The sequence below is a fragment of the Gekko japonicus genome, unplaced genomic scaffold (assembly GCF_001447785.1).
Source record: "Gekko japonicus isolate JY-2015 unplaced genomic scaffold, Gekko_japonicus_V1.1 scaffold1981, whole genome shotgun sequence".
NCBI classification, from domain to species: Eukaryota; Metazoa; Chordata; class Lepidosauria; order Squamata; family Gekkonidae; genus Gekko; species Gekko japonicus.
The window spans coordinates 280,727-303,328 of record NW_015164721.1 but is presented as its reverse complement, the minus strand read 5'-3'; the positions used below and the strand labels follow the sequence as shown (position 1 = coordinate 303,328).

At 44.9% G+C, this 22,602-nt stretch overlaps 1 protein-coding gene across 1 annotated transcript in view; it reads right to left on the bottom strand.

The window, feature by feature from the left end:
- Positions 1-7,863: 7,863 nt before the first annotated feature.
- LOC107109017 (thioredoxin) overlaps positions 7,864-22,602 on the bottom strand; it is a 22,754-nt gene continuing 8,015 nt past the window's right edge. Inside the window, exons 2-5 of the mRNA XM_015409588.1 lie at positions 13,336-13,440; positions 12,827-12,886; positions 10,107-10,172; positions 7,864-8,072 (exon numbers count right to left, since the gene is read on the bottom strand). Coding sequence (XP_015265074.1) covers positions 8,010-8,072; positions 10,107-10,172; positions 12,827-12,886; positions 13,336-13,440 — 294 coding nt within the window. The 3' untranslated portion in view covers positions 7,864-8,009. The remainder of the gene's footprint in view (positions 8,073-10,106; positions 10,173-12,826; positions 12,887-13,335; positions 13,441-22,602) is intronic.

Sequence of the window (22,602 nt, the reverse complement as noted above, 5' to 3'; positions counted from 1 at the left end):
CGAAGGGTCAATAAAAATATGTTGCAAAATCATTTACTGTAGTAATTCTGTAGAAAATTCTCTTCGATTATCGCTCACTTGCTAACGAATGCTGCACACTGTAAACATTTCGTTTCCACAATATTTGCTTTATCTGAGCATGTAGCAATCACAATTCTTATTACTAGAAGGAAGAAGATACACATTCAATTATAAATGTAGCTTAAAAATCATAATAAACCTTTACACTCAAAACTGTCGCAACTGTTACTTATCAACTCTTCTTTTTTTTTAGGCCCCCCGAAGAGGATTTTTATTGCATTTTTTAAAAAATTATTAAATTTATTAATGACACTATATACATACAAAAACACAACACATACCTCTAACACACAAACTAATACATCACAACAACTATTAAACATATATAACTTATAACAGATCCTTCAACTCCCCTTGCATGGCTGAAATCATATTTTCCATAAAGTTTTATAAATTTACATTGGATTCTAGCCATTTATATACATGTGACCAAACCTTTTGAAACGTTGAATTCATATTTCCATGCAATTTATGAGTTAAATTATCCATTTCAATCACTGTGCTGTCCGGGTATGGTAATTATAGGGTTAACAGCTTGTACTTTGCAAAGAACTCTTGGGAGACACGGCTGCTGGCCTCGCACCCTTCTGAACAGTTGGTTCCCCTACACCCGTGGAGACAGTTAGCTGAAGAGAAGTACTGCTCTTTACCGATGGACTGTTATGCGTTGCCAACAGATGTACCTTGTCGTGTTATGGAATAAAGTAAGCCCATGTTTTTCACACTATAAGGATTCCTGTGATAAGCTTTGCCTCTAACGTCTGTCTGGTTAACATTCACTGCCAGAATCCGATGTCTGGGCAGTACAATCACCTCTATTACTTTATTAATAAAGTCCCATTTGTGTGGTATCTTTTCATTCTTCCAAAACTTTGCAAGTACTATTCTTGCTGACACTATTAAGCATGACACTACATATTTTTCATCTTTTTTCCATTTTTCAGGAAATATGTTCAATAAAAATATTTCAGGATCTAACTAGATTTGCATTTTGGTTATTTGTACTAATATGGTCTGAACCTCCCCCCGAAGAGGATTTTTATTGCATTTTTAATAGACTACAAACTACAATGAAAAATTGGGAAGGGGTAACTACATCTAGGGAGAAAGGAAAGAAAACCACTACTAACTAAAACCCCAAGTATAGGAGATCATAACAACAGCTTATATAACTGTTAATCTTAAATTGCTAGTATTACTTTGAACATAGTTGGTTATGCTATTTTTGTATCTTTTTATCCATTAATTTAACTGTTTAAGAGAACCCCCAGAGCATCCCATAATAAAAATAACGTTTTAAGGCACAATTCAGAGTCCTTCAGCCTTCATTTTGTCTTATCTTTTCTAATCCTCAGTTTATGCAGAGAACCTTTATTTGGCATACCACCTCAGTTTATATGTACGTTTGGGGGCAGCCACTCCCTTATCAAAAAGAGAGTCATCGTCGGAAGACACTGAGTCCAATTCGCCACTGGATTTGCTATCATCTTCTTCCTTCTTGACCTCAGCTATCTCTCCTAGCTACACTCTCAGGAACTCACGTGCTTTGGAGACAGAGTCTTTTAGTATCTGGATGATGTTGTCCCCGATTTTCAAGGGTGTTCCTGTAGTTGCTTTCAAGATAGAATCCCTCACATGCCGCTTTGAGAATCTGACCACTATTTCCCCAGGCAGATTATTCTACTTGATGTACACGGAATAGGACCTGTAGACCACATCCATTTTGCTTGCGAGATACTCTACTTTCAAATCTGTAACTGGGGCTAATGCTTCACTCAGGAGTTGCTTTAGATTCTCATCTTTTAATTCTGGGACCCCTTGAAACCGTAGGACCAAATTTGCTTTTTCCATTTGCAGCTGTAAAAGTTGTGATTTTTCCAAAGCTTGTTTCTTTTCCAGCTTTTGCACCTTTTTCTTGACTTTTTTAGTGTTGGCATCCATTTCCTTCACCTTCTCAGCCGTTTGCTCCGTTATTTTTAAAGTCTCAGTCAGTTGGAGCTGCTGAGTTGCAAGATTCTGGTTTAGAGTTGTCAGCTGTTTGATGTTAGTCATCTGGTCCAGCAGAGGGCGCAAGGAATCTGCCAACATTTTGGAGAACTCAGTGACCTCTTCCGGTCAAGGGCTCATGGTCCCCGCTGGTTTGTCTTTCTCTGCCCTCTTCCCTGCCATCTTTATGGATTGTTTACTTTTATGAAAACTTGCTAAAGTCTCTGAAATACGCCCATATGCTTATCCGCGCTCTGGTAAGTCTCTCAAAACAGACCTCTTGCACTGGCGAAGAGGTCACCCCTCAAAAGCCCCATGGCTAGGAGCCTTTTGCCAAGGCTCTGGGGGGGTAGCAACCAGTCTCTCCCCCTCCTATCTGCTGGTGCGCCGATCACATCCCCGGGAGGTTCTGGAGATGCGTCCGCCAGTGTGTCGCCATAAACCGGAAGTCTACTTATCAACTCTTGAAGGAAACATTCCATGTTGACTCTAATAACAGAACCCAAAGTCTACAGTAAATGATTTTGCAACATATCTTTATTGACTCTTTGTTATTTTTGTCATGGATGTTGTTGTTGGATTTCCACTTCCTCCCGTGATCTCTCATTTTTTGCAGCTTCTAGGTGGAACCAGGGGGTTTCCCAGAATTACAGCTCATCTCCAGAGTACAGAAATTAGTTCCCCTGCAGAAAAATGATGCTTTGGAGGGTGGACTTTGTGGCACTGAACCCCACTGGGGCCTCTGTCCTCCCCAGGCTCCATCCCCAAATCTCCAGAAGTTTCCCAACTTGAATCTGGCAACCCTGATTAATTAATTCCCCCCCTTCCCCCCCAGCAACTGGCAGGGGGACCTGGCAACCCTCGGACTCCCAGGTTTTTCCTCTTAAAACTGCATTAAAAATAAACCTTGGATAATTAATCCTCCTTTAAGGGGGTGGGGTTTGTGGAGTGGCTGCGGAGGAGTGACCACGTGGACAGTCCATCCCTTGCCGCTGCGGAGTTGGGGGGTGGAGCTAACCTCTGCCTTCAGAATGGCACAGAGCAGCTTGCTGCTGCATTTCATTGCCTGGTTTTTAACTACTTAAAAAGCTCTTTCACCATTCCGTGCTAAGCCATGTGTTAGCATTACAGCATGGCTCAGTAGGAGAAGTGAGGATAAAAGAGGGATCATGCACTCTGGGGCATCCCGATGAAATCACCATCACACCTGTGCTTTTGTGTAGATTCAGTAGGAAAGGGGGGGGGGACAGGTGTTGGGGGGGTATGGACACTGTTTCTACCTGTTCCTGTGCCACTTGCTGCTATGGTGAAGGTGTGTAGCGAGGACTGCAGATTCCCCAAGTGCTTGCTTTTTCAAAACTTGATTACTCTAACCTGTGGTAAATTATCTTTTGGTTTCATCAGAAGCAGGAAGTGTGGGTTCCCCCCCCCCCCAGTTGTGAATTATTTTGGTTTTTAATAAAAGGGTAGACAGAAACTGGGAGGCTGCAGTAAGGATGAAGTCCCACATCCGGTTCCTGCCATCACCAAAGTTGTTTTCAGTCATTCCCTACAAACTAGCTTCCTGTGGGTGACGGAGGAGGCCACAGGCAATGACTCTCAGCCTCAGGTGTGTACCTTTTCTTAGCAACCAGGGCTCTTCCCTAAGTGTGCCAGCAAGGGTCTCCCTCCTATAGCGGAGTTGCTCCTGCTGCTGTCCTAACATTAGTGTCAGCTAAGGTTGCCCGCTCTGGGTTGGGAAATACCTGGATATTTTTGGGGTGGGAGGGACTTCAAACAGGGTCTCATGCCATAGCGTCCAGTCCACCTTCCAAAGCAGCCATTGTTTCCAGGTGAACTGATTTCTATCACCTGGAGATCAGTTGTAATCCCAGGAGATCTCCAGCCGCCACCTGGAGTTTGTAAGTGAACAAAAATCAACTGTGACACTATTATGCCATCTATTCAGTAATTATATCAAGCATGTATATTATGGTACAAATTACAAAACACGTTGCAATACAAAATATACAAATATTTAGAGTGTCCTTGTAAGCCAAACTGTCCCTGCTCAAAGTTCCTCTGAATAGAACAGCTCAAAGTCGCTTAACACAGCCCTTCTTTGATGTAGAGGTCAGTTATTCCAAATATCTGATCAACTGTCACGGCTCAGAGGAACTTTGAGCAGAGTTTGGTTTACAAGGACACTCTAAATATTTGCATATTTCGTATTGCAATGTGTCCTGTGATTTGTGCCATAATATACATGCTTGATAATTATTGAATGGACCGCATAATATGTTTACTTACAACCTGTCCCATGATCTCATGTTTGTATAACCACCTGGAGGTTGGCAACTCTAGCGGCAGCTGTTCTAAGTAGACCAATCCCATCTTCTACGCCTGCTTGACTGTGTGTGTTCTCTGTACAAGCAGAGCGGACTCTGGAACCCGCATGAACTTCTGCATGAGGTTTGCACAGTCTTTTATTTGGTAAATTCTATTCAAACGTGAAGAGCAATGGAGGACGCTTCCTTGAGCACCCCCCCCCCCACTATAAATCCTACTCTTCCGCAGCCCTGACTGGCTGAGACTTTGTAGCAGGAACTCCTTTGCATATTAGGCCACACACCCCTAATGTAGCCAATCCTCCAAGAGTTTACAGAGCTCTTCTTACAGGGGCTACTGTAAGCTCTTGGAGGATTGGCTACATTAGGGGTGTGTCGCTTAATATGCAAATGAGTACCTGCTACAAAAAGAGCCCTGATTTGGGCCCAGATACATCATGAACTGAGTCAGAGCTGCTCCAAAAGGCATGGCATGCAGATAAACCAGGGTAGGATCCTTTTGTTCCTTTTTAAAGGAGATGGGTGATACAATAAGTTGCGGCTCAGTGTCAAGAGCATCTGTTTCGCTTGCGGAAGATCTCTAGTTCAATTCCCAGCATGTCCAATTAAATACTTCTCTTTATGTCCTACTTTCTCCCCGGGGGGGGGGTGTGTGGAATGGGACCCAAAGCTGCTTATATTGTTCTGATCTTCATTTTATCTTCACGGCAAGCCTGGGGGTAGGTTAGGCTGAGGTGCCTAAGGTCACCCAGCAAGCTTTCACGACAGAGTAGGGATTTGAACGTGGGCTTCACAGATCCTAGTCACACACTTTAACCACTACACCCTACTGCCTCTCAATAGGCAACAAGTGACTTCTAACTGAAACCCGGAAAAGCTACTGACAGAGTAGACAATACCTTGCTAGAACAACAGTCAGAATCAGCACAAGGAACATACACTGTGTTTTCATTTAGCGGGACGTTATACCCCATTAAAAATAGAGTTTATATTGTATTTCCTGTATAAGATGAAAAAAATGTAGCATTGTTAACAGTGTGTCACTTTACCCAAGTTTTTCCCAATAAAAACATGAGAACCAAATTTGGTGGCAGAGTATCGGTCAGTCTGATTTAACTCTATCTCCTCTGGCAAGCAGCAACTCTTCATTATCTTAGATCAGGGAAAGTCTTTCCTTTACACCTGACAGACAGTAACTTTCAGGACAAGATTCCAGGGATTGATTTGGAGTGACAGCCTCTTTTGCACACCTACTTAGAATCAGAGAGTTGGAAAGGACCCCCAGGATCATCCAGTCTAACCCCCTGCACAATGCAGGAAATTCACAAACAACACACACACACAAGACCAATGCTCTCTAAGCTGTGGATTCTGGTGAGCAAAATTTCTACTTTGTGAGCTATTGGCAGTAAAGTTGTGAGTGAGCGATATGGTTCCGCGTAAATTACTTTGCTCTGGAGCCACCCTTCCTGAGCTAAGAGGAAAATGTGTGAGCCGGAGGCTAAAAAACTGAGCCAGCTCACACTAACTCAGCTTAGCGGGAACACTGTCAGTGACTCCTGCTCCATGTGAAGAAGATGGTAAAAAAAAAACCTCCAGGATCCCTGGCCAAATTGGACTGGAGAAAATTGCTTTCTGACCCCAAAGTGTTGATCGGCATTTCCCTTGAGTCCCATACTAGAAGGAATCTGGTATAATTTGTATTTCCCCCCCCACTTACGACATCCACACCAGCCAGCCTTCTAAAAGACAGGTTTTAGATCAGTCAGATAAAAGGGGCTGTACATTCAGAAACAAGTTTGGGAACTTTTAATAGGCTTCCACGATAACGCTGACCCTGGCCTGAAGAACAAGTGCAAGAACTCGTTCCTTGTAACAGGTGCAAGTACTTTGTGTCATGAAATGTATTCAGAGCACAAACTTTCTCATGCCACCCACTGTGGCAGTGCCCAAGTTCTACCACCACTTGAGTAAACTGCTGCAACTTAGCTGGCTATTCCCCCTGCACACCTCTATCTATGCAAAACTCTCCATTGGTATGCACAGAATACATACGTTGAGAGAAGCATGAAGGAAGTTCTTTTTCTGTTTCTGGCAACATATGGGGGAAGTTGTGTTTTTTTTTTTTAAGCTGTATAGATTTACATGCTTAAGTGCAGGTAACCATACCTGGCTTCCGGGGCCCCCCCCTCCCCAGTGATTTCCAATTAGTGCAATGTTGTGTGTGGAGAGGGCTATCGTTGGTTTCTGGTGCATAGCTCTGATGTTCACGGTCCCACGGAGAAGATGCCGTCTGCTCAGGTTGATGATTATCTGATGCTGGCTGAGCAAGTTCTGCTGTACAAGTAGAAATACAAGGCCTTTGAAGAGCTAAGCAAACATTAACCTTCCTTTCACTGGTCCTGCTCAGACATCAGTGTCTCTCTTGTATCGGCTAAAAGATTCAGATGGAGAGTAGCTCTGGGTGGGGCGAGTGAAGCAGAAAGCGCAAAGGCCATGGAAAACCCTTTCCAAACTAGAGCTAGCCAAGCTGGGCAGGTACAAACTGCCCCTTAACTGACAGGTTAGAAGAATCACAAAAGACTTTGAAAGATCTATGGCAGATGACGGACTGAACCTACACTTCTTTTACACGCTGACAGTACTGCATGTAGGAAAAGCCTGCTGATACCCCAGTCTCCACCACACACCTTGATCAGAACCTGTGTACAGGACTATGTCTAAGGGTAGGCAGGGCCAGATAATGTGGCCGCCAAAGAAACTTTTGAGGCTCCCACCCCACGGCAGACAGCCTGCTGGGTTTACTGGCATCTGTAGAAAAATCCCTACTGTTTTGACTATAGCATGCCAAATACATTTTGAAAGATTCCCTCTTACTTATGCCTATGTCCATAAAAATGTATTTGCACTACCAGCTAGGGTTCCCAAGTACTTACCGCAATCTGGCAGAGGAAACATGCTCCCTGGCTGGACCATTCCTCCCTGTAACGCACCATGCTGTTGCCAGGAAGTGACGCCGGGTGACGCTCTGGCAATGGGGCTGAAAACTCAATGGTACCATTGAGTTTCCAGCCCCATTGCCAGAGTGTCGCCCGGCGTCACTTCCTGGCGATGGCATGGTGTGGCGCATCTGTTGTCTGCGCGGGAATGGTCCTGGGAAGATGTCTGTGTCCCCCGCTGAATCACGGTAAGCACTTGGGAAGCTTGCCACCAGCCAATATGGACTCTTGAAACTCACAGAGGCTGATTAATTGCAAGTAAGGAGGAGGCTGTTCACTGCTGGCTGAAGTCAATTTACAGATGGCAACGGGCAACTGCGACCACCCGAGCTGGATCTGGTGATAAAGCTTGTCCTTATGTGTCTATTGCAACTAGGCCTTAGCAGGAATGCCTCTGTCCACCCCAGAGGCAGCACCAGAGTACCCTACTAACCAAAGTCAACGTACAATGAACTGCAGTGAAAGTTACAAACCTGTTTATACATTTTTATTGTTTCCATTTACAGTAGGAAGAGACAAAGAATTCAGACACATATTCTAACTTGATCACTCTGCTGTGTAGAAAAGGCTATAATTTATAACAGTCAGCACTTCATGAACAGGAAAAGCCCCATGGTTACTGAAACCTCTTGATAGTTTCTTCCAGCTTCTCTTTGTTTGCACCAGAAAACTCATGCACCTGGAAGAGAGAAATTAGTCATTTTAAAAAAGCAAACCACAAACCAGTTCTGTTTCAAGGCTGCCTGGGAGACATTTTAGTAGCAAAGAAACTCAAGAGCCCTTTAATTTTTTTTTTTTGTGTGCCAGGATTTTTAGATCCTTGTTCAAAACATAGGGGGCAGGAGGAGGGTATTCATGCACACACACTCCAACCCCCTTGTTGGGCCTAGGACGGGACATGCCAGCTTAAGTCTTACTGGGTCTTCACAAACTGGTGGATTTCAGGACTTCTAATAAAATTTACAAAACAAGAAGCAGCACTTCAATGATGTTGTCTGGTGATCCCAAGCATCCAATATCCTCTGCAAAGTAATTTTGTTCTTAAGGCTTGGACTAGACTCCACCCAGTTCCTCTTTCTTTGCAAAAATCCCAGCAACTAGGATTCTCTCCCCCCCCCACCACCAACACCATCAAGTCACAGTGACTTATGGTGACTCTGTAGGGTTATCAAGACAAGAGAGGCGGTTGGCCGTTGCCTGCCTGTGCTAAGCAACCCTGGACTTTCTTGGTGGTCTCCCATCCAAGTACGAAGCAGGGCTAACCCTGCTGATCTTCTGAGATCTGACAAGATCGGGCTAACCCAGGCTAGGGTGACCAGGTAGGATGCGCTGGGAATCGGGCACCGATGAATTAGGACCTGCCTTCTGCCCACCCTTGGCTTAGAAAATAACCCCCCTGGTTCAGCCTTTCTACATCCAGGTCAGGTCAATCCTCAATTCAGGATGTTTACTGTAACAAGAGCAATTTCTGAGAGGAGATACACCCTTCCAGTCTTCCCTCTTATGGAGCAGGGGATGGGATAGGCCTCATGCACCCTTTTTAGATGGCACTATGAGAAGAAAATGTGAAACATCTTGCGCCACATTAAAGATGCATCCTCCAAAATGGCCACTTTGACGGTCATCTTTTGCTGGGGGGAAACCCTTTGCAGCACAAGACTGCAGAGATTTCCTTCCTGTTTGCTTGCTTGATTACTTTGGTTAGCCATTACAAAAATCCCACAAAAATACCAGGGATAGAATTAACAAAGACAGTGGCCTGGAATCAGCAAGATCCACACAGACATACACAGAGCACAAGATTTTCACACTTCCTTGATGTTCTCAGAGGTCAGACTCAGGAACAGACAAAAGGGCTGTGGTGGGGGGGGGGGGCGGCAGTGGGAGGGGGATCTGCAGAAATTGCCACCCTCTTCCCAAGATGGAGTTCCTTTAAGTCTTTGGAACCCAGTGGGAGGACCCCAAGCCAGTGCTCTACATGTGCATCAGTGATGTGCCAAGCTCTGTATTGCTCCTCCTCCTCGCCTTTGCCTGGTATTTAGAGTTCTGCTTTGGAATAGAGAGTATAGTAGGAGCTTTAAACCCATCACAAAGCCATCCCCTTCATTCTAGCACCAAATTCTTGCACCAGTGCTGCAACTTTTAAGACCAGATGGCAAGGCAGGGAGTTTCCAAGCCAGCATTAAGGTAGTCCTACAAGTCATGCTCGCAGCAGACCCAGTTTCTCACTGCTCTCTGCAGGGTTGGGTTTTTTTGTCGTGTGTGCATTCGCTCTGAAGAAACAGAAGCAGAATAATAGCAGCACTACAGAAGATGTCCTCCTACATGGGCTTGCCAAAAACATCCAAGACCCAAATGAATGCATGAAGCTGCCTTATAAGCAGCGGCTCTCAGATCTTTCACATCACCCAAACCTTTTAAACTGGGGGTGTTTGAGAATGGAATGTGGGATCCTCTGTATGCAAAGCTGATGCTCTGCTACTGAGCCACAGCCCCTCTTCCTGGCAGGGAGGCAACATGAAAAACTATAGGAGGACTGACAAGATCTTTTAACAACCTAAATTTTGTAACCCATCACTGGTGGAATGCAGGACGCTACACATGCACCAGCTTTTTGGTCTGTTTTTGGTCGGTCTTTTTTCCCCCCCACCAAAAAACAAGCCCGTTTTAGCACTGTAAGCTGCATTTTGCCAGAAAGGTGGGAACAGTATACCTTTTCATTATTCTTGTAGAACTGGAATGTCGGCATGCACTTCACATCACAGTGGGCGGCCACATCCTAGAAGAGATAAAAGGGCCATCTAGATTAGTCCCACAGAGTACTTACATTAGTGAGCAGGAAGGGGAAAGCGCCTTGCTTGAGAAAGCCAAGCCGCTTGTTAAACAGGTATTGTTTGGAGCCAAGACATCACACACATTTAACAAGGCAGACGCAGGCTTTTGTATGAAGTATACATGATGCAGTACTGCTTCTCTTAAGTCAGAGCAGAAGCCATTGAAGCGGTAACAGCCTTTTGGTTCCGAAGACCTCTCCAATGCATACACTGGCTTCATGGCTTCTCCCCCCCCCCCGCTGCCCCCTCCCAGAATCCTAAGAACTGTATTTTGGCAAATGGCAAAGAACTGCCATGTGGGACTCCTTGCCAAACAGAATGGAAAGCATCAAACTTCAGTAGCACCTTGAAGACCAACAAAAAAATTCTAGGGTATACGCTTCCATGAGCCAAAGCTCACTTTGCAGGATGACACAAATACCCCGCCAGAAGTGACAATTATTAAGAGTCTATTGCAAGGCAGAAATTACCATTCAACTAGTTTTACACCACAGATTTTTCAGTCTTCTCCACAAGCCAGAAAGTTCAGCCACGTTTTGAAACATTGCAAGACTCTCAGAAGGACCAACTTTGTACTAAGATACGGGATGGAGGCTTTACCCTTTGCGCTCCCACAGTCCTGGTGGTGACTTCCCCCTTTTGCTGACCAGCCACGAGAAGGAGTCTCGCCCGTCCCTTTTTGTTTCCACATCTGCTTGAGGTGTTTCTGCATTTCTCAAGTCATGTCTGGGATCAACTGCAGTGCCACTGGGTGGTAACCCAGAGGCTGGCACTTACGCAGAAGGAAGCATAGCCACTACCCTGTATTTAATGAACGGCCCCAGGCCCATTCACCAAGCTCAAAGTACTCACTGCTAAACATGTACTTATGGGGACATCAAAAGCCAAGCAGGTCTGTGACAAAGTTAAACTACTGTTCTCAGTATTTTTTAGAAAAGCAGGCACACTGGTTAAGTAGAAGATCATTTTATAGACTAGTTTTCAGAACTGAGAGATCTTGCTTGACCAGGTATTTGAGTATTTCAAAAGATGCATCACCCTGGACTTGTTTCTCATGACTTGTTAAATCCACCAAGCCACAAGCATCACACAGACCAATGCCCAGAAATCCACAGTGTGCATCCGCTTGTGTTTCTGAAAAGGAGGGCCCTTGACTATGTTAGAGAAGAATTTTAAATGCCGCCTTTCAGCAACACAAGACATCACTTCATGTTTTACTTATTATCATTACAGTGAGTGTTGAATCGTTCTAGGGGATTTGGTATTTAATTCAAGTTGAACTCTCAGCAATGACAAGCTTTCAGTTCAACAGTAAAAAAAGTCAGTGTGGAGCTGGTATAGTGGTACATTTCAGCTCTGAAGCTTTTTGGAACTCAAGTCTGTCAACAGTATCACTACATCAGGTCAAACATGCATGTATTTCTGGTGCTTTACTGTATCACTGAAGTCCTTCAGTCACAAGCTTGTGTTCTTGCTGATGGGTCAACTTCTATCTGAGTGAATGGCAGCAGCCTTCTTATGTGTGCTGGGGGGAGGGGGGGAGATGGCTTTGCATGCACTGCGAGAACAGAGTGACCACATATCCAGGACAAGGGGGCCTTCAGCAGCTCTGTAGAAGAGGACGCTTGAGAAGCGAGACAAGCAAGCTGATGTCAACCTTACTCAGTTCCCTTTCCACCCTCAACTCGTCTTCTGCCACAGGAGAAAGGCATATCTTAAGTTTCAGTTCTCCGTGCCCCACTACCACTAAAAGTTGTCAGCTTTTTTTTTTTTTACTGAAACCATTTCTAGTACAGACTCTCCCATGATCCTCTGCCCTTAGTCCAGAAGGACTGCAAACTTTGTAATCGTCCCAAACTTCAAAATGTCAGCTTATTGATTTCCATCTACACTCAAGGGAATCCTGCTGTTTCCAGCTTACTGATTTCCATCTACGCTGTTTCCAGCTTATTGATTTCCATCTACGCTGAAGGGAATCCTGCTGTTCCAGAGAACCTTATCAAGGATTTCTCAATAAGTCCAGTGGTAGGCTCCCTGTCTGTTCACCAATACCAGTTTTGCCCGCCTGTCCACCAATACCAGTTTTGTCTGCAACGGACAGCCACAAGCAAGTTCCAGGCACATTCCATGGCATGCTCTTATTGAATAAGGCAATACCAGGATCCCGCAGTAGGCTTAAGCCCAGTACTATGCAGCAAGGAGAACTGAAGAAAGATGGCTGCCAGCTTGGAACAACAAGGCCGAGTGTTTTCTCTTTCCAGCTGCAGGAATTCGTAGCCTGGGCACAGCTGGGGGTGTGAGTCTGTGGATTACAGCCAATTCGGATTGATCTGGTGGACACTGGACTAGGACGTCTTGTTTACCCTGTGTGTAAATGTGTTTTAAAGTATGTTATGTAAACTGCTTTGGGTCCCTATTCAGAAGAAAAGCACAATAAAAATATACCAAACAATGTACACAACATGTATTTCCCTGGAATCACAGTATGTATGGTTGGCTCAAGAAACCACCTTGAGCAGCAGTAGCAGATCTTATGAACATTACGTCTTACTAGACTTCCTCCACTCTTAAGCTTGATCTCTCAAAGTCTAGAACTTACCTGAGCATCATCCACGTCGATTTCAATAAATATTACACCTGGGTACTTTTCGGAAAGACTCTGGGGGAAAAAATCGAAACAAGATTTAGACAAAGTTTATGAATTTATATTCCAAAGATCTTGATTTAAGAAGGTCCTAGCAGCACAAGACTGATGTTGCTTTGCTATACTTTAATATATATATTCATACTTAATACATGGCAGAGCTTGATAGAATGCTTAAAGTTTGCACTACGCAAGGACTTTTTAAATGAAATACAGAATTTTCTAAAGAATTTGCTCTGATTTGCTGTTGGGGGGAAGAACAAACAGCACCACAGAAGGGCGAGGATGCCATCTTCTGGACTGCTCAAACACTTCAGTGTCTCTTTTCAACAATTAACACTGGCTAGAACTGGACAAAAGAAAAACAGACATTTGATTTCCAGTGGTCCCATTCCAGGCTCTTATGGAACTGGAGCCTCACTGACAGTATAAACTTGGGGGGAAAGCACCATCTGCTAACTTACATGGAAGAAAGGCTTAATCATTTTGCATGGCCCACACCAAGTGGCAGAGAAGTCAACTACAACAAGTTTTTCACCAGCCTCATTCAAATGTGCATTGAATTCAGTCTGCAAGGAGAGAGAGAGAGAGACCAGATTAGAGTTGTGAAGAAACACTTACAAGCCCCCCCCCTTCAGGTTTGTACCCAGGAGGGCAGAAAACTCTTTCAGCTTCTGCAAACCTCTGCTTGACCAGGTCTCCCTTTTTCCTAGCTCTTCGGGGACGCCGAACACAAACTGGGGTAACGGGCACTGCCACCAGTATCTGAGCGTATCTCCTCCTAAATGGAGCTGCATGCTTACTCTGTAATCTGTACCTGCTCACACTGTACCTACACTGCTGTTCAGAGGTACCACCCAGTTGCCAGGCCTCCCATTTTACTCCTATAAGCCACAGCAGGAGCGATGTACCGCAACTTTGAGGTATCACACTCCAGGGATGGTAAGCTTACCCACCACCCTTCTCTGTTACTGCAGTTCAGAAGCAAGACCAAAACAGGTGTGGGGTATTTCCAGAGACCAGACTCAGAGCATTCAAGTTTAATAAACAAGTAAAAAGAATACATATGGTTCTGTTCAAGCATTCCGTCTGAGCAACAGCGCAAAGAAAAACTGAAAACACTCCGTCTTTCCTTACACTCAGTAGTTATCCTAAAGGATGTTTACATAGGAGAGGCTAGTATCACTTGAAATTGCAGTAGTTCAGCATTACTTTGGTTATCACGGTAGCTGTGACTTCTCCTCATTGTCCCTCGGTAAAAGCTTAGTCCTTCATGGCTTGTGCCCATCCAAAATGAAGAGCAATATGAAAGGAAGTGTGCCCTTCCCAATGTTCCCTCTAAGCTGTGGAGTCTTGTGGGCAAAATTCTACTTTGTAAGCTATTGGCATTAAAGTTGTGAGTAAGCAATTTGGCTATTGCAGAAATTAGTTTGCTCTGGAGCCATCTTTCCAGAGCCAAGACAAAAATCTGTGAGCCGAAAGCTAGAAAAATTGTGAGCTAGCTCACACTAACTCAGCTTAGAGGGAAGACTGCTCTCCACAGGGGTAAAACAGAGTCCCTTGGCTTGCACCCATCCAAGGCGAAGAGAAAGGTGAAAGAACGCTTCTTACAATCTCCCCTGGGGAGTTGGTCCCACCTTGGAGTCATTTTGATCTTCCTGCTTCAAGAGGAAGAGAATATATTCTAATAATTTGCTGTTTCCCTCTCTGTACCTTTCGGTATCATTTTCCAGCAGGGTACAAGGTGGCAAACCATTGTCCTGTTTCAGCCAGAATCACCAGCATAACCAAGCGCTTGCGTGATCTGTGTTTGAGGCCTGATGACTTCTTCCCCTAACCCCTTTTACTTTCTGTCAGGTATGAGTTTGCAACTAGGCTCCTAACTCACTCACACAGTGCAATCACAATGACCAAACTACTGGGGTGAATTCTCAGGTGGCCAACGTCTCTCCATGGAGTGGTAGTAGGCTGTAAGAGGTCAGATTTCCAAAAACACATTACTGTGCCGCGAAGCATACAAAACCCCACTGAATCGACACAAAAGGCCTGGCAATAATCTCTTCAGGTTCCCGTCTACCCTGCCCTGGGCCATATAATGCAATTCAGAAAAGATTTGGCATTACGTCAAAGGTCACGGAGCTTGATCTTCCTTGCTAACATCCTTCCATCAGAACCACAGTTCATCCTTGCAGACCACAAAGCTCTTTACCAGCCTTCCTGGTGATGGAAAGTGCCGTCAAGTCACAGATGACTTACGGGGACCCCGTAGAATTTTCAAGGCAAGAAACTGTTCAGAGGGGGTTTGCCATTGCCCGCCTCCACATCACGATCCTGGTATTCCTTGGAGGTCTCCCATCCAAATACTAGGCAAGGCTGACCCTGCTGAGCTGCACGAGATCTGACAAGATTGGGCTAGCCTGGGCTATCCAGATCAGGTCAGCCTTCCTGCCAAGACGTAAATGAACGGCATAACAGAAGCAAACAAGGAGCCATCTCTCTCTCTCTATTTGAGAAAGCCTCTCCGCTTGGACACAAGTACATTTTACGCCGTGCTCTCTGTGTGTACTACGCTGTGGCTACAGTTATCTGTGCTTTGATAGGAGCTCTTCATCAAGCCCTACTAACCTGGTTTTGCCAACACCTTTTCCTTATTTCTTGCAGAAACACTCCAAAAGAGAGAGAAAGAAACAGTGTAACTGCCAAAAATACACTTTAGTATTTTAAAATTACTGGAAGTTTTCTTATAGTCTTTCAAGAGCCTCCTTATTTTGGAGATCTTTGGGTAAAGGTAAAGGTTCCCTTGCTCGAAAGCCAGTCGAATCCGACTCTAGGGTTGCGGTGCTCATTTCCGTTTCAAAGCCGAAGAGCCAGCGCTGTCCGAAGATGTTTCTGTGGTCATGTGGCTGGCATGACTAAACACCAAGGCGCACGGAACACTGTTACCTTCCCACCAAAGTGGTACCTATTTATCTACTTACAATTTCTTGCTATCGAACTGCTAGATTGGCAGGAGCTGGAACTAGAGATGGGAGCTCACTCCATCATGCGGCACCCAGGTCTCAAACTGCTGAACTACTGACCTTCCACAGCCTGCAGGTCAGTGTCTTAACCACTTGAGCCACCGCAGCTCCAATTTTGGAGATCTTCAGGAGGCAGCCCTAATTCTATAGCTCAGGAGCTATACGGAACCCCCTGCCCTTCCAAGTATCATCAGCACCTTGCAGATGCTTCCTGAAGCCCGAGAACAGGAATTGTAAATCCTAAAGCGGAGAAGCTGGGAGTCTGCATGCTGCTGGTCAGAGCTGCCACCTGATGCCCATTCACTTAGGTCCTGCTTACGTCCATACGACTTGCATTCTGCTAAGCAAGTCTTAATTCAGAACACTTAATTCTGGCTCCTCCTTCAGTATATGCTGCTCCGAGTTCACTGGTTTTCCCTTCGTCTAGTCACCTTCCCCACACTCATGTGAGGCTGGTTATGCCAAGAGCAAGACTATTCTTTATAGCGAAAGGACAACTAGAATGCAGCTCGCTCCAGTTCTAGCCTGACCCCACTATCCAGTCCGGTTCTCAGCAGGACAGGTATAAACAGAAGAGTCCCTTGTTTAAACCTTGCACTCCATGACCTGCCATGGCTTTAAGGAAGCTCCTATTTCTCCTCCACCCCACACCCGTATCAAAGCTTACTTCTACAAGAGTGATGATGGGTCTGATGCAGACTAAAATCAGCATTTTCCAAAGACCACCCTTCCTGGTGCAGACTTCCCCCCCGCCCCTTCCTATTGTTCCTGAGGGTCTCCCTCCCCTAGGAACAGCACTGTAGAGAAATCGGGGCAGGGGACTCCATTCCACTGATGGAAAATTTAGCCTACATCCAAACCAGTCATTCTAAACTTATTTGTTTGGGATTGGCAAGAAGGTGACACAAGGTACTTTGGACACTTTAAAAGAATCTATAAAAAAACATGTTATTCTTACAAAGTTCACATATTCTTGATGGCCGGGGAAGCCATATCTGGCCCATGGGAGCTTTCCACCTAGCCCTTGAGCTACTCAGTTTGTTGAACGTGTCACACTAGACTATAGCAGACCAATCTCACACACACAACACCCAGGGAAGCAGCAGAGTAGGCCACATGTGGTCTCCACCCACAATAAACACTATCTTATCAGTGATGTGGAGTAGAAAGTTTTCCAATGTTATGTTGTTCCATGGAAATTTTACATCACACGTATGTAAATACAGCCTATCACATTAGACGTTGGATATGAAGCAAGGACAAACCCCAGTGTTTCTGCATGATGTATTTGCATTTTTTGCCATCTTCAAATATTGACATTTGCATCAGAAAATTTCTCCAGAAAACCCACATCACTGCTCCCTAGCACTACTTGCTTGCCCAAATGGATATATGTACAAGTTGGAAATCATACAAGACCACCAGAACTGGAGAGAGGAAAACTGAGGATCAGTCTAAAACCAAACTCCAGACATACATTTCAGACCCTCAAATCTGCCTACTTCTCACCTATTGGGGGGGGGGGGGCACTTATCAGGAAGTTGGAGCAAGGAGGAAAGGGAATCACATCCCCCAGTATTTTACTCCTAGTATGCAGCAGATCCCTTCTCTTACAAGGAAATTGGGAGGAGAGGCCTTGGAAGCTCAAACAGTTTTCAGAAACAAGCTGGGGAAAGCAAGACTGGATCTGAGAAGGATTAGGAAGTGATGAGTGGAAGACAAACGCCCCCAAAGCTGGGAAAAAAAACTACTGGGGCAAGGAATATCCCTTACACAAAGATCATCAAGATGGGGTTTGTTTTATTTAGAACACTTTTTAATGCCACCTTTCCACCCAATTCAGGGTCCACAAGGTGGTGAAAGCAAAAAGCATTAAAACATTTCAGCAATTTAAAACAGTTAAAACTGTAAAATAATTTAATTAAAAACACAAGCAAAAATGCTAGGAGAAGGGGTCAATAACCATTACGGGGGGTACAACAGATGAAACCGCTGTGGGGGGAGGGCCACTGCTAACAAAGAGGCCGCAGAGGGATGGATCCAGGGCCAATCGCGGCTTCCGTGCATTTGTCAGCCAAGGCACCAGGCCATCCTCATGCCCTGCGGACCTACGCTCGCTAGGCAATGGGTAAGGAAGATTTGTGCTGTAGGAGCTGCAAGGGTAGTTAGGAAGAAACCTAATGCAGGCCATGGAGACATGCCAATGTAGACTTCAACTCACCTGCCTTCTCCTTGGGCCATAGCTTTCAAGTTCAACTTGAAAGCTTGCTAATAGATTTTTGGTTGCATTCCCAAGGGCCGACTTTAAGTGCCTACACTTTGCTTTTCACAAGCTTCCTAGCATACACCCTTATGTCAATATCTATTTGTATTACATTCTGGACAGCACTCCAATCCATTTCCCTGAAGACTATGAAGTCGGCATAACCTCATCTTCCCGGAGCCGTTCACAGCTATCCAAAAAGCACCACATCTAAATGGAGGCCAATTCAGCATGCTTACCGGAAGGAGCATGACACCAAGAGCCCCCAAATGCTTCACTAAGTGTTCCTAGTGCTCACCGGTAGCCCCCTGAAAACTTCCAGCGCATAAGTTACTCCATGTTTTCCCTTATAACACTACAATGTAATGAGCAACGTGTGCATTCAGTCACGTGACCAATTCTCCTTGCCCTCTGCCCTGCATGCATCTTGCCTGGAAGCTATGCTGTGGCGAATCACCTGCCATATTGCTATCCCAGGATTCCTTTCACTTCTGACCATGCACCTTACCTCTTACCTTAGAAACGCTTTCCTAGTTATCTGACCAGGGTGGCATCCAATTATTCTAGTGGCTACAGTATGTAGTATGAAAACCATAAAACAATACTTTTTGTTCTAACAGTTAATGTGAATGCACAGTCATGCAAACATGAACATCTGAATACATTAATAATTTTGGCTGGACCTGTCTTCGATTATTAGGTGAAAGGGTGGGCCTGTAAAAAACTATAATTGTTGGAACTGTCGCAATAAAATGTCCGCTACTCCTCCGCCTTTCTCACTTCGGCCTCCTCCTGCCCACGACAAGTCAGCAACACGGTCCAGAACAGGTTCAAGTTTAAATTAAAAATCGCCACCTTGAGATTATTTATAATATAAGGAGGACTGTTTAAATCATTTTGATGTTGTAACAATGATGTTTTTAATTTTGCTGTATATCACCCAGAGTCCCATGTATTCGGGGACTGGGTGATTCAGAAATCTAAAATATAAATAAATTTTAGAATTCATATACAGACATACATATGGGAAGCATAGAAGTGAGCAGCTTTTGTAGTTATTCTTTCACAGAACGATTCAAATGTCCAAAATCCATCTCCCCCCCCCCAAAAAAAACCACCCATCCCTGCAATACCTGCACAAAACCTCCTAAAAGCAAATAGTGGAAACTAGCGGGTGGGTGATGTTTTGCCACTCAGACACCAAGTACAGCCAGGCCATAGATCAATCAACACAGTGACCTCCTCACTGATGATGCTTCATCATGGAAAGCGTGCACACCCTTGTCTGCAGAAGAACAGGGGAGGCAGGGGGACACAATTAAATAGGACACACTCACCTCACGTACAGGAAAGACACAAGGGGGGAACCACATGAAGATGCAGCTGAGTTACAGGACTGCTCCCTATGCTGGGGGCTACTTGCTATAACGCCTTCATGGCAAGAGCAACATATGGATTACTGCTCAGCTATTTTAAGATGGCAGTAATTTTACACTACTAATACTACACACTCATACACAGTATGTTTCAGGTGTGCCAACACCATTTGAACGCATACCTTTACACATGCAGACTCCAGGTGCTGTTTTACCTATCCTGTATCTTGACTAGGGTTGGGACCAGGCCAGACTGCACAGGCCTAAGTCAAGCCTCCAGTTCATCCTGCAACCACTGAGGCACAGGACCCATCATCCATAGCTTCCAATAATTCTCTTCCACCTGCAGTTGAGCAACTCTAAAGCAAGCAGTTGTTTCACACTCCATACATTCTAGAATGACCATGTCCCATCTCCTGGCTGGCACAGTGACTTCACTGTCAGGGAGCCATCGCCATACTTGGGGCAGTAATCCTCTCCCACATTTCACAGCAAAACGTGGTACAGGTTGGCTTGAAGAACACCAGTCATATAGAGGTGTCTAACACAGATGAACCTGAATTGGCTTAGGGAAAACTTACAGGTTGTACGTTTATTCAATACCATGTGTTCAGGGGGGCTTTTTTTGGTGGGGAGGGGAGAGTCATTCCAAACATCACAGGGGAAGAAAGCCAGCTGGCAACCAAGTGTTGCTTGACAGTAAGTGGCACACAATCAAAGCTGTAATATTTATAGGATGCACATGTCTAAAGATGTGGGTAACTCACACAACTTTTGAAAATCTAGTTGGAACAATACTTCCAAGCATAAATGAGGGACCCTGATTCAAAACTCACCATAGTCATGAACCCATGGTGACTTAAGGCGTTCAGTATTTTATTTGAGATACTGTGGGCAATACAGCCTACACCACAGGACTGTTGCCAGTGTTACCAAGAATGTGTGCAAAGCACTTAATTTTAGTTGCATCATGTAACAGTGTGTACCAGGAATCAACAGTTGCCCATATTAACACAGAGATAATGGCAGCATGGGAAAACAGAAGATGGTATTTTGAAAGCGTCACCAGGCAGCATCTCACACCCACCACCATATTATGGTTGAATGGAGACTGCTGACCCCAAGAAAGGAAGAGTGGAGAATGTGCCACATCACCCCTTGTTGGGCAAAAGACGTACTTGCTTTACACCTTGCTGGCTACTGGAAACCATGGTTGGGCACCAAGCCCTGCCAAAGTTGATGGACTTCTATTAATAGCACAAAAGCCACCTTCTTCATGAAATGTGGGTTTGGTTGCCAAGTATGTTCAGCTGCTGAACTACAATTCAAATTTCCTGGAATTGTGTGAGCTGAAATGGGGACGTGTTGTTTGAAGAATGACTTTTCTTGTTTGAAGAATGACTAACATGCAACCTCGGCTAACTTTTTTTTTTTGGTCATCAAATCGTAGCTACATATGGCTACGCCCCAGGGTTTTCAAAGAAAGAGACATTCAGAGGTGGTTTGCCAGTGCTTGCCTCTGTGTAGCAGCCTTAGACTTCCTTTGTGGTCTGCCATTCAAGTACTAACCAGGGCTAACCCTCCTTAGCTTCCAAGGTCTGAGAACACTGGGCAACCCAGGTCAGGGTCAGCTGACATACAGGCCTAGGAGTTCAGCTACAATTGAACAGCTGAGTGGATTCTAAGGGGAAAAGACATCAATAAGTGCACGCTCCTAAGGAGGACAACTCTGGTCAAGAAAGCACTTCAGAGCATTACAATTTGGAGTGCAATTAGGAGTAAGAGGACAATCTTCTCTTTCCGGCCAATTTTGCCATTAGTGTTATGAAACATCAGCTGCAGAGCACCATGACATGTGCCATTTTGTTGTTGGCTGAACACTACGTATCTCCATCAAGATAATCACCTTACTGTGAAGTTTCAAGAATGCCCAATTTTAGGTATTTACTAAGCCAGCAGTCATTAAGTTTAAGAAATGCTAAAAAGCAGTGTTAAGTTTTTACCGAAGGACTCTCCAATTTAACATGAGCAATCCAAGTATTAGAACTTGATCAAGATGAAGAAGAGTTGGTTTTTATACCCTGCTTTTCTCTATCCTAAGGAGCCTCAAAGCAGCTTACAGTTGCCTTCCTTTCCTCTCCCCACAAAGGTACCATGTGAGGTAGGTGGGTCTGAGAGGGTTCTGAAAGAGTTGTAACTGGCCCAAGGTCACCCAGCAGGTCTCATGTGGAGGAGTGGGGAATCAACCGTGGTTTCGCCAGATTAGAGTCCTACACTCTTAACCACAACACCATGTTGGCTCTCAACACAAGACAACACAAAAGGATTATATGACAACATCGAGGGCATCTCATTTTCCCTCTTCCACTACTTCTTCTTTCCCTTCCCTGAGAGCCCCATAATTGCTTCCTTCTCTCTTTCTCACCTACCAGCCAACCTACCTTTTATCTGCCCCCCCCTCAGCTATATCTTTATTTACTTTCTGCACAGTGGGGACTCAAAACAGGTTACATCATTCTCCTCTCCTCCATTTTAACATCACAACAACCAAGGTTAAGGCAAGAATGTTTAATTAGCTTAAGAACCTGCAGTGACCTTCCACAGCAGAGGGGGGGGGGATTTGAATCTAAATCTCACATCCTATTGTGAAACTCCAACCACTATACAACCTTGGGTTTCATGGGGTGACTGTTGCTGAACAGCAGCAAGCAGCCAGGCCTGAATGAGTGATGCAAGCTGGCTGACCTGCTACCACTCTGTGGTTGCTGTTGGCCCTGGCCCTAATGAGACTTCCATCAAAGGCCAAAACAGGCCCAAGAAAGTCCCCTGCTCCCACTCCCTGCCCTTCACTGACAGAAGGGAAGCTCTGAAGGCCAGCAACACTGCTGTCGTTGCCTAGCAAACTACAGGCACTACTTCTATCATTTACAGGGGTTAACCCCCAATTGTCCTGGCCCCACTGATGGACCTCCTGATGGCACCTGGTATTTTTGGCCCCTGTGTGACAGAGTGTCAGACTGGATGGGCCACTGGCCTGATCCAACATTGGCTTCTCTTATGTTCTTATATTGG